The following is a 13,052-nucleotide window of genomic DNA, read 5'->3' as shown; positions in this document are numbered from 1 at the left end:
GAAGTAATGAAGGAGTCCCAAGTCCTTCATATCAAATTCTTTGGATAGATCTTTCTTGCATTGATCTATAAGGTGATCATTTCCTGTGATTAATAAGTCATCAACATATAAAATCAATATTAGCATATCCCTTTTATTTCTTTTGTAGTAGAGATTAGGATCTGCATCATTCTTAGAGAAGCCTAGTCCTAAGAGATGGGTGTTGATTCTTTCATACCAGGTCTTGGGAGCCTGTTTAAGCCCATAGAGAGCTTTCTTGAGTCTACACACATGAGACCCAGCATCATAAATTTCAAACCCTTCAAGTTGCTCTAAGTAGACTTTTTCTGAGATCTCACCATTTAGAAATGCTATCTTAACATCAATCTGGTGTACCTTCCACCCCTTTGTTGTTGCAATGGCTAATACAGCTCTTACTGATGTATACCTGGCAACAGGTGCAAAAGTTTCTTCATGATCTATTCCTTCCCTTTGTGAGAACCCTCTAGCTAAAATCTAGCCTTGTGTTTTTCTACACTGTCGTCTACAGCATGTTTAATCTTAAAGAGTCATTTAGATGAAACAACAGATTTCTTAGTTGGCCTAGGAACAATCTCCCAAACATCATTTTTCATAATGGACTGATACTCTTCAAACATGGCATCCTTCCATACTTGATGTTCAAGTGCATCTGATACATTGTTTGGTTCAGCTTTAGAGAGATCATTCATAAGGGCAACATAGCTAGTGAATTTATTAGGCCTTTTGCTTTCCCTGAAGGTCCCTGAAGGAGCAACAAACTTTTGAGCTTCTGCTACAGTCTTGGTGGCCCATAGTGATCTTTTTTTGAGGTTTTCTCTAGGTGGACTTTGAGTTTCACTTATAGCTTCCTCAGTATTCTCCCTCTGAAGCTCAGGAGTAGGATCTCTATCTATGCTAGAGGTGAGGATATAGACTTCAGGGTCTAGAGAGCTTTGGGCTCTTTTGAAGGCTAAGTCTTCTTCAAAGATCACATCCCTACTTAGTTCAATATTCTTTTGACCAGGTATATAGATCCTATAGGCTCACTATATCCTACAAGGATTCCCCTTTTTCTAGAAGGCTCTAATTTTAATCTTTTCTCCCTAGGTACATGAATATAGACAGGGCATCCAAATATCCTAAGGTGGCTAATATCAGGTTTTGATTTAGTGAAGACTTCCTAAAGGGTCTTATCTTCAAGATGAGAGTGAGGACATCTGTTTTGAATATATACAGCACTGCTAGTTGTTTCTACCCAAAGATTGACATTTAGATTCTGATCAAGAATCATAGCTTTGGCAGCTTCAACGATTGTCCTATTTTTCCTCTCGTCTATCCCATTTTGTTGAAGGTTATAGGGTATTGTTAACTCCCTCTTAATCCCTGAATTTTTACAAAACTCTTTAAATAATTCTGATGTTTATTCCCCCCCATTATCAATTCTTAGGGTTTTAATTTTGTTACCAGAGTAGTTCTTTGTTAGTGATTTGAATTCTTCGCAAAACTGAACAGCCTCAGGTTCAATTTAACTATAGCTCTGATACCATGTAAATGATGTTCAATTTACATTCAATATGCAAGTTATATTCTAGTTGATAATATCTTGTTCTATGTATTACTGATTTAAAATATAAATCTGACTATCTTCTTTTGTATGGCAGGTGAGAGGAGCATTTATTAATTCCGATGTCCTTTCTCACAAATACCATTTGATATATATAGCAAGCTGGGTACGATCAAGCAATGCCTTGACCAGTCATGTCTTTTAGACATGGCCGATCAAGACATTACTTGATCATGCCCCTTTGCTAATCACAATAATAATACACGGTGTTCATTTAACAACCGATACCAATCGGTGTATGCTTGTCTTAACACCCGATAACAATCGGTGTATGTTTATTTTGCCACCCGATATTAATCGGTGTATCACCCGATATCAATCAGTGCAAACTTATATTAACATCGATACTAATCGGTGTTTGGTTGACCCGATAATCATTTGTTTATTATTAAATAAGTTAACCGATATAAATCGGATTGCATTGGTTAACCTAATTTAATAATCGGTGAGCACAAATAATGTAACCAATATTAAATTGGGATTCTATGCTATAGAATGATAATCGACAGTTAAGCATTTGATCGAACTAATTAGATTGATCATATACAAATGAAGAATGGTTTATCAGATGAAGGATTAATAGCTTGAAGTTATTCATCATAATTATCGATAGGATAAATGATTGAATGAGAGACTTCATTTATCTCTCATTCAATCATTTATCTTACCGAAGCTATCATGCATTAACAAAGAAGACTAAGCAATTAGCATACTAATGAAGTGGTTTGATTGGTATACAACAGTTAGCATTTGTTATTAATTTGTAATCATTATGAAGAAGCATGATAATAAAGGGAGGTGTCTCATCATTACCAAAGGGTACGATCCTTTCAGTTTGGAGATATATAAGCAAGATCTTTCCCATTCCATTGGGGATCATGGGGATTGTTTTCAGTTTATTTATGTCCCTGTTGGAGCGCTCAGTTGAAGCACAAGGCTATTAAGTCATGGGTGGGCAATTACAAAGAAAGTGTTAGAGAGAAATGGCATCATAAGAACATCGCAAGGGCAAGAAAATGTCGAATCAGAGACAGTGGTAATATATCCAGATCAACCACCATTGACCATTGCAATTATAAAGGATACTGGATCAGACAAGCGAACAAGTAATTCTTTAGGATCTTTACAGACCGATCAGCATTAGATATCTCTTATTCACATTAAGGCGAATATCAGAAATAATGAGCAATGCATATTTTTCAGAATAGTTTAGTTCCAAACCATATTGCATTCATTTTAAGGAAGTCAATGAGGACACAAGGATGTAAAACCAGCAATAATATTATTCAAGTGATTAATTATTAAAGGAAGATGATAAGTGACAACGGCTACACCCACAATACAATTTGTCATTTGTTACAATATTAATATTGAGCATCACAGATGATAGCGGTAATTATATAGACAATGATCATGATTAAAGGATAATCAGTTTGTTATGAAGCAGCTCGCTTGGGAGAGTATGTCTCGTTGCTTTGGGAGAAGTGTGTTCTATTCCAAGGAAAAGATATAAGGAAGATTGATTGATCAAGAAAGAGGTTAAGGAAGGAGAGGAATCTCTCTATAAACGGTTTGGATTGCTTAGTCTGAGTGAATTGACATTGATCCATTCCTGATTACATATAGAACACATTCCAAATCAGAGAAGGTACCACTGTGCTGCAAGCACTTCCAGTTAGATTAAGAACAACGTCATATTCATTCATCGCATGCTCAATAGATAGATAAGAGACAGTTTTTTAGATTATCATTACCGATCTACCAAGGCTTATAAGATAGACATTTTACCAACGATTTTAAGGAAGACATTTGTGCATATTTATTGGAGCAGCAGATCATCAATCTTTCCAGAGATCCGAACACATAATATGGAGCATTTGTTATAATGGATATCAGAGACAACCTCTGTCCAATTGCCATAATTATATCAAGGAGGCTAGCATCATTTACTAATGTTGTCATTAAAGATCAATTGTACATACTTGAATGATAATCCTACCATTGCATTGATATATAGAACGAGTCATCTTGCATACATTTAATTGATTGAATCAATGAAAGTTATCAAGATAAGTCCTATCCTTTGAACTATTCTTAAAATTTAAATTAATTAACATAATGAAATGTCTTCAGTTTGGGTAAATTTATATTCTAGTTCTCACTTTAAGTCTAAATGGTTGTCTCAGGATTAAATGAAGGCAATACCCAAATGGGGACATTACACCAATGGATGTCTTTGTATTTGTGATATCATCATTCTCCATGATGTCTGCATTTATGTGCATTATTAATGCTGCTCTTCCTTCGAAATGAGTCACTGCTCTTTCCTTGTCTTTGTAAAGATAATACAAGGAGCTTTCTTTTAGTTGTTTGGTTCTAGAGATTTAGCATTTGGATGGGGACATCACATTTTGAGTCTCAACTCTCAAAGTTTCGAAGGCAAGCCCAACTTTTATCAACAATTGAAGATTACATGTAATAGCTTCATCAGAGAAAAGATATGCAATAGCTGCTTTTTGTTTTCTTCCAAATTTCATAAGTCTACTCTGTGTACTTCCCTTTCAGATTATTAAACACTCTAAAACAAAGAAAACATGTTTCTGGAGTAGTATCTCAGATAAAAGATACCACCCTGCATCAAGGCATTCATTGCTATTATGTTATTATCAACATTTTGATGATATAAGAATTCAATGAGGAGAAAATATTAGAACTTCAAAAAGGAATAGCATAAGAAAGTCAAAAAATGCTTACTGATCCTTCACATGTAGGACACGCTTTTGTAGGGAATTCTTTAGAGGGAAACAGAAACTCGGTGTCAAGAGAAGCTGGATAGTGTATAACCTCTGCTTGTCCATTTGCAATAGAAACTGCAACATCATCTTTCGCAGACCTTTCCTGGCTACAAAATAATAATAGCGTATTTCAAACAAGTGTTTTATATTAATAGCTGTTATATGGGTGCATCATATAAAACACATTTCCTTGCTCAAAACTCATGAAGAATTCATTTCTTCTTTGCAGATATAACTAAAACTGTTTAGGTAGATTTACCAATTTTTGGCAGAAAATGAATCAAACACTTGCTCACTAAAAGGGTTGGCAATTGGTAGGGTAGCCATTGTAAGAATTTAAAAAGAAATAATTCTGCAAAATTGTGATGCAACATTGGAAAAAATATCTACTTTAAATGGCAACGGCCTATAAATAAAGTTCTCAAAGTCCACCTTTATTTTGAGACCAATCCATATTCCATCATACATCTGATAATCTTGTTTATTATTTTACATCTTCTAAGAGAATACGGTAGGTACACTTGTCCTTTTAGTACCAGCAAAGTGTATTATATCGGGAAATAGTCATCAAAGCAAGTTAGAATAATGCTCAAACTATATTGCTAATAGTAGAGTTGTTGTTGACATATGTTGGAGAGGTTACAAGATTCAAAATGGTTTTTCAGTTTCCCACTCATCCTGCTTCAAATCATATAGTGGGGGTAGCTTTTGCTGTGGATTCTGGGGAATTGGAGCAAAAGCATGTGACAAGAATGTTATTTTCTGTGCTGACAGTGATCCTATTGCCTTGGATGCTGAGCATCTCAGTCCCTTAAATATTAGAAAGGCTGTACCCACTGTTCCTATTCACCCAATAAGCCTGTCACACATGCAGCTAAAAAATCCTACATGGCTCTAGCCTCTAGGTATGGCAGGGGTGTCTCAACCTCGGGGTGTTACTTCTAATGCTGCTGATGTTAATCTAAAGCCCTCATATTCAACATAGGTTTACCAAGCTTTCGAAGCAAATGCATAAAATGGATATGATACCTGTTGGTGTCTGTTTTATCATCTACCAAACATTAGAATAAAGTACCCAAAGAAAATTTATCCTCTCTTGAAAAATCACTGTGTATGCTAAGATTGCAAGAAGATCATATAACGATTCCAAGGTTTCTTGACGTGTGGATAAGCTCAATGGGTGTTGTGATTTGCTGGTAATACACAAAGGGACTTACACTAGAAGGAATTGTCAACAACTTTGGGATTTAGATGGATTTGTCAATTAAAGCTCACTCTCTTTCTTTCTTTTTTGGGGGATTTTCCGGGTTTAAGACTTTCAAAAAAAGACCAAAGGGATAAGGGTTGAGAATTTGTCATGATCCCACATTTTTGTAATAAAACATTTCCATTTTTTGTAACTTAATGATAACTCCTTATTTTTTAATATATCTATTGATCATATTTTTAATTAATTAATGTTAAATATTAAATGAGCTCTATCATAATATATTAACACAAAATTTAATATAACAATCATACAACACAGACAAAAATAAATTATCATATTAATATAACATTATATAATATATAATTAGACAAAACAAAAACTACGATATTAAAGTTCAATCCAAGAAATACTTTATAAAGTATTATGCAAATAATCTCTTAAAAGCACCACACGATATAAATATCACACATAATCTTAAAGCAAATTCATTAAACAAGTTTGTGATTAAACCCACGCAAGAGAAGGAACGCATCATAAATTGGCATCCACGAGGGTAGCGTCTGGAACAAGAGCAGTCACCACCGCTCACCAAACAGTCACGCCCGTGGAGGTATCCACTCCAAGCGCCTCCCCCCACGCGTATAAGGATGCGAGCCGGAAGGGAGGAAGGGCACGGAGAGGGTGACGAGGACTTAGCGCAGGTTAACAGCGGGAAATCCAGGTAAGAACTATGACCTGCTAAGTTATTCATTTTGCAGTAGAAGTTAATAAAAAAAGGAAACTCAGGCAGAAAGGATAGGAGGTTAAATACTAAATAAATGTATATAGTTTCATTAATTCGTTATATAGTAAATGAATGGTTTACAAATGTTAGAAGCTAATATAATAAAGGTCAAAGTAAGTATATATATATATATATATATATATATATATATATATGATTGTGCAATATGAATAAACTCTCATAAACAAACAAGTTAATAAATAAGTTAATAAATAAATTGATTAATAAACTACAACTCCTATTTTAGAAATAAACAACATTATACAATTAGGGACTAATAGGTATGATATGCGTTACTACCAAAATTATGAATAAAACAATTGCATATCCAAACCTAGTGGGGTAGATGAGGAATTAGGCAACAGGGATAGCAGGAACTAGGCCTCTGTCAGGTAGGCCACCCACTGCAGTTGACAAAGGGCTTCTGGCAGGAGGGCCAAGGGGGTGTGCACCGTCCTTGGGCCTGATAAGTGCTACGGGCATCCTAAGGTAGCTTATCCCTTTTATCCCACTAGGAATTAAATATGGAATTGACTTATTGATAACAAATAAACTCAAATGAATTTAGACAAATTACACCCTAAATGAATTAATCAATCATTAAAATCCATTGTTTACATGTTTTCTTAGATTTGCGAAGTTGGGACATTACAGAATTCTACTCTAATCCTACAAATTCCAGAGATGGTACTTACTCAGTGAACTCAATAACTACACTTTGCTTCCCCTCATTTAGGAAAACTACACAAAGTGGATGCAATCTTCAAGGGATGTGCTTATGATTGGAAGTTTAAGCATACACAAAATAAAAAGCTCAGACTAACTTTGCACAGTAAATGAAAATCATCCATTCACCAAAAGTATGACCGGAGATACACCATAAACCAATACTTATCAGATCTTTCATTCAATCTAATAACATGAAATAAATTCTAACTAATGTGTTGAAGAAATTGAGAACCTTGCTTAATCACTCAAACAATAGGATTACAAAGCCTTAAGAGGAAGCACACATGTAATATATTATCTGGAAATGACCTTCATGCAACAATATTTCAAAAACCTCACACTCTCCAAATGAGAGGAGGCAACCTTATATAGGAGCCCAAAAATTTTGAAAGACCGGATCGAACAATGATTAAGGGCTCAAATTAAAAGTTCAAAACCCTAATTAGGGTTTCCCCAAACTCTAACAGTTAAAATGAACAAGGAGACAACTGGCGCAGCCGCTATTCTCACTGAGGTGAGTGTCCAGTTTCCTTCTTTGTAGATTCGATGTACCTGGACACAAGAAGTCGCACCTCCTCTATGGTGACACTTGGCAAGTTGCTAATTTGGAAGTCGACCATATCCACATCATCAGTACAGGTGGCGAGAGTGTCTTCCCAGCCAGTTGCTTGTGTCAGGAAATTTTCATCTATGCGCATGAAGCTCGAAACTCTAGAGAGATCCTCCCTAAGAATTGGCCCTAAAACTTTGAATAAGTTTCCTTGAACTTTGGCCCTTAAATTTTCTGCACGCGGATGCTTCTTTCGCACCTCATCCCATTGCAATATCTCAGCTACCACAAAGAAGACCTTGTCTTGAATATCTCTGATGGTCTTCTCAATTTTTGAACACTTAGCCTCGGATTTTCTCAAAGATTCAACCTTTGTAACAAAGGCAAAGTACCAAGTACTAAAATCATATAGGTCACCGGGTTGGATGACTTTTCTGTCTATAAGATCCTACTGAGAAAGTCCTCTGATTGTTTTCAGACATGGAATGATTCTTCTCTGAATATCCTCAATATCTTCCCAAGCTTCGGCTGTCTTGAATTCTGCTCATAAGGAAGATGTGGAGTCATGCATTGATATCAGGTTCTCAATAAGTATGTAAGCACGTTCTGAGGCATCAGTCATCCATTCCTTAGCTTCTTTGAAAGTTGTCTTCATGTCCTCATAATCCTTTAATGATTCTTGTAAAAGAGGTATGGGCGGAGCAACAGGTACCTCCTCCCGATCTATATGTTTTGTCAAATGTTAAACATATCTCTTCTATTGCTCATTTTCATCTTCAACCTTCTTTCTTCTTTCCTTTTCCTTAGCTAGTCTTGCCTTGAGAGCGTTGCAAGAATCATCAAAATCTTGGATCTCTTGGGCCTATGTAGGCTTACCCAAATTCACAGTAGTGATTTCATAATCCTCAAGAGTGATGTTATCCTGAGTTTTTCCTGCCTTAGGTACTGCCACCTAAACTGTCCTGCATCCTACACAATCTCTCTGGATCAAGGAGAATCTCTTGGCTGGCTTGGGCGCCTTCATCTTGCTGGATTTATCTAACTCAGCCAAAAGTTCAACTGTATTATCTATATGGTGAACCTCTTTAGGAACTTTGGCTTTAATTCTTTCTCTCAACCAATCAAGAATGGTTGATTGCTCCACGCCACTCTCATCAAAATTATCTTCTACCTCCTTCGGTCCAGTGACTATGCCATCCAAGAATTCTCTTGGCTGCTCCAACTTCTCAACTTCGATAATTTCAGCCACTTTGGGTTCTTGTCCTGGTTCCCGAAATGGGAACTGAACTGGTTCCTCTGCGATCTCCTTAATGACAGGAGAAGGAACTCTCATTTCTTGTTCTTCTGTCTCAACATCTTGCTCTTGCTCATCAATTATCACTCTCAGCAACGTGGTAGAGGAAGTACTTATGGTCGAGTGACCTTCTCTTGTCTGTTGTGGTCCACCTACATCTACCTCTCCAGTGACCTTTCCTTTTGCCCTCAATGAATTTGTAGTGGGCTCTTTTCTTTTCCTTTTCGAGGTTCCTATTGCCGCTGAACGTTACACCATGATTCGAGGACATAGATTCATTTGTCCCCATAAGATCATATGTGAAAGTAACGTTTTTCACCTTAAGTTCCTTTGTCTTTTGAGCTGCCCACCATTTGGAATATTCAATTACTAGCCTCATAAGGTCTCCAAGGTTAGACCTCTCAACTTCTAACCAATCGATGGGGGCAAGGGGCCCATTTTTCAAGACGGCATAGTGCGGTTGCTCATACTCATTGTCCTCTTCAAGCTGGTTTGCTACCGGGAATACTTCAGAAACTCTGATCAAATTTCGTGGAATTGTAGACCACAACCTCCTCCTTATGTCGAAGCTATCAACAGCATTGGCCCAATAATCCTCTAAGTCTGGCCTATGCTTGAATTTTACTTCATTTACTTTCCCCATTTTATGAAAAGGGTAAAAATGACTCCTAGCCTAGTACTGGAAAAATGGATACCACTGGATCTCCTTATCAGCAAATGCAGCAGCTTGGGATGAAGGACATGTTTCTAACCCATTCCCAATAGAAAGCGAAGACGCTCCTGTCTTCTGTTTCTTTCTCTTGACACTCATAAAATTTTCTAACTGTTGTACTACCTCGAGTAGTACCATCCTGTTCATGGGAAACATAGGCAATTTGTATGGCTGTCTAAGGAATCCCTGAATCCTCAGATAAGTGAACCTGGGATACTGGATAAACCAATATCCAAATCTATTAATGAAGTCAATCGACTCTTGAGAGAGTCACTGATGGGTACCCCCTTTTAGGATTCTGGTGATATGCATCAGGAATGCATCATTAACTCTCTTTTAAGTGGAACTTTTCTTCTAAATGCAGTTGGGGATAGCAATCATAAACAAGAAATTGGTTTTCTTTGTTCCCGACAGCGCCTCTACATACAATACCTCTATACCTATATGTTCTGGCCAAAGAATAGAACAAGTAGGAACTCATGTAGAAAGTCCTAATCTTTTCCAAATTTCTCAATTGATCATCAAGGTTATCACTAATAATCCTTGCCCAGTTGATCATATTCACTCCAGTGGTGACCTCATGGATAAAGTAGTACATCCATGGTTCAAAAGGAGCAACCTGCTGGCTTCCCCTAACCCTGTTCAATAAGACAATGAGGTCTCCATAATCTTCCTTGAAGTATGCCCATACAAGGAGTTTGGGTATTTTAGAGCTTTCTTTCCTTGGCTTTTCCAACCATTGATGGTTGATGTTAGCTTCATATTCTTCTATGTGATCCTTGTACAATTGTGTCGCCTCATCCTTGGTTATGTAAACAGTTTTTGGTACTCGGCGATACTGAATGCTTCTTTGATCGCCACTTCTCCGCTGTTTGCCAGGATTTTGCCTTCAGGGGCTACTATTTCTCTACTTGTTAGGTTGTAATGTTTGGAGCATTTTGCAACTAACTCAACACACTGCATCGCTGGAAGGAAACCAGCAGCTTGTGCGATTCCATTGTTCATCATCCTTCGCGCAATTGCGGTAGGTAGTTGAGCGTCTGTGCCATACATTCTCTTCTTAAATTCCCGGAGATCGATGTGACCCAAGTTTGTGTCACCAACTTGCTTCCATTTAGAATTCATCTTCGATTTCGGAGGGGAATCTTTGTCCACTAGAAACTTCATCTTGCATGATGTCCCTGCTTCGAAGGTCATCCAAATCTACACAAGAACACAAATAATAAACTTAAGTTATAATCCGTATTTTAGGTGCAATTTCAGAGTTTGGAGGCTAAGTAATTTATGGTTTACTCTCTTATCAACAGCCTTGAAAATTGGATTTTCAAATACTTTGATATTCTGAAAATTTAAGAAAATCCCTTGAAAAATGATCAGACTTCAGGGGGTAAAAGTTTGATTTTATCTTCAAAATCAGAATTTGGAAAAATTAAGTTCGTTCAACTCCTTGAAATTTATTCTAACTTGTTTAAAGGCAGAAAATGAGAAAGAAAGAAATGGAAATCTGCTAAATTTATTCTTTCTCTTTAAACTTTGAGGAAAAACCTGGGTGCAAACCCAATACCCTGCCTTCAAAACTAATTTTCACCTTTGAATAAAGAAGAAGAATGAGAAAAGAAGCTGCTTGGAAGATGAAAATCAGATGTTAATCTCAGAAAATTAATAAATTTGTCTTCCAAACAGTCAAAGTCCCTCCAAAATCTGTGTGCAACTTGTGAAAAAAATGGTTGAAAATCTGAGACTTATGCTTGAAATCCTTCTTGAGATTACTTTAACCTGCAGAAATACTCTCAACCTGCACAAAAATTCTCTAAAAATGCCTCTCAACTTGTTCTTAAAGTTCAAACTTCATATGATGAAATGAGAGAATGAAAGGCATTTGTATTGGAGTTTGAATTCTTAATTTAGAAACACAGAGGATCTTCAAAATTTGTTTCTAATTTATCCTTCATACATCGAACTTGGACATTCAGTCTATCGATCTTGCAAAGAAAGTTTCCATTTTGATCCCTAGTTGCTTTGTCATCACTATCAAGCTCAAAATCCTAATCTTATCTTTCCATGCAACTTTCTAATTCAGTTTTCAGTTCATAATTCAAACCAAATTTGCAATATTCTCTTTTTAAAAACTTTCCAACTATGTCATAGTTTGAACTTGGGAATCAAATCTTGATGACATCTCCTTGGACTATTCCCTCATTTCAGACTCAGCGAGTTTTCACATGAGGCGGACTTTATTGCATTGATTTTCCTTGCTAGGGCAGACTTCCTAATGTTTGTGCACCTTTCATATTAGTCAAGGGTGGATTTCATTGATTTCATGGCTCATTGCTTGAGGGCGGACTTTGACATCACCTTATCCACAGGGCGGACTTCATAAACTTCATGACACACAACCGTCTCCTTCAAGGCGGACTTGAACATCTTCAAGAACTATGGAGGGCGGACTTGGTAAACTCCATGCTCTTCAAACATTTGTTGATTCCTCATCCTTGGGCAGACTTCTTCACTTCCTTGCACCATGTCTTATGATAAGGCGGGGTTGCTTGACATTGTGCACCAAGAAGGCGGACTTTACAAACTTTAGGAACCATAGTCCTTGACCAAGGGCGGACTTTCTTACTTCCTCGCACCTCAACTCTCCACTCATGGCGGACTTGGACATTTGCTTGCACTTGTAACATTTGGTAGGGCGGACTTCTCCAATATCATGACCCACCTCACCTTTCCCAAGGCGGGCTTTACCAACTTTAGGAACTATGGAGGGCACAACTTGTGCAAATTTTACCAGATAGCCTTGAAATTTGAAAGCTATGCCTCAATCATTCACTAAATTCCTCAGGATTCCTAAAATTTTGGAAATTGGCTTTTTGGGTCAAAACTTGGATTTGAGGAGGAATTTGTCGATCATTTTAGTGTATCTCAGTGTGAACAGTGCAAACCCTAGACCCACTTTCTAAAAATAGAAAAAGCAAGGTTCCCTAAATAATAGGAAAAACTTTCTAAAAGTAGCCATTTCGAGGATCATGCTCAAAATGCCAAAAATGAAAAGAAAAACTTTCCAAAAATAGAAAGTTGTCCAAATTAGCTCAAATCAATTGCGATCTTTGTCCTTTGGGCTTTCTAGACACAATGACGATGCCTAGACTCTATTCTAACCATGGCTTGCACACCCTAACTCATAATGTTCAAAACTCAGGTCGCTCAAAACTGACAAACTTAGCAATACTGACGCAAGAAGGTCACAAGGCTCTAACAAAAACCCTAGAAAGCAGGAAAAAGGGAGGGTCCCCATTTGCAATTGGGTGATGTGTGAAAAAGGTCACAACAATAACCTAAACAAGACATCATCTA

At 37.0% G+C, this 13,052-nt stretch overlaps 1 protein-coding gene across 1 annotated transcript in view; it reads right to left on the bottom strand.

Moving 5' to 3' along the window:
- LOC131072182 (uncharacterized) overlaps window positions 1-13,052 on the bottom strand; it is an 86,386-nt gene that overhangs the window by 38,628 nt on the left and 34,706 nt on the right. The window contains exon 4 of the mRNA XM_058008259.2: window positions 4,379-4,526. Within this exon, the coding sequence (XP_057864242.1) occupies window positions 4,379-4,526 (148 nt within the window). The remainder of the gene's footprint in view (window positions 1-4,378; window positions 4,527-13,052) is intronic.

This window comes from Cryptomeria japonica, chromosome 6 (genome assembly GCF_030272615.1).
Source record: "Cryptomeria japonica chromosome 6, Sugi_1.0, whole genome shotgun sequence".
Taxonomy (NCBI): domain Eukaryota; kingdom Viridiplantae; phylum Streptophyta; class Pinopsida; order Cupressales; family Cupressaceae; genus Cryptomeria; species Cryptomeria japonica.
The sequence above is the reverse complement of the archived record's forward strand: the minus strand, read 5'-3'. Positions and strand labels throughout refer to the sequence as shown.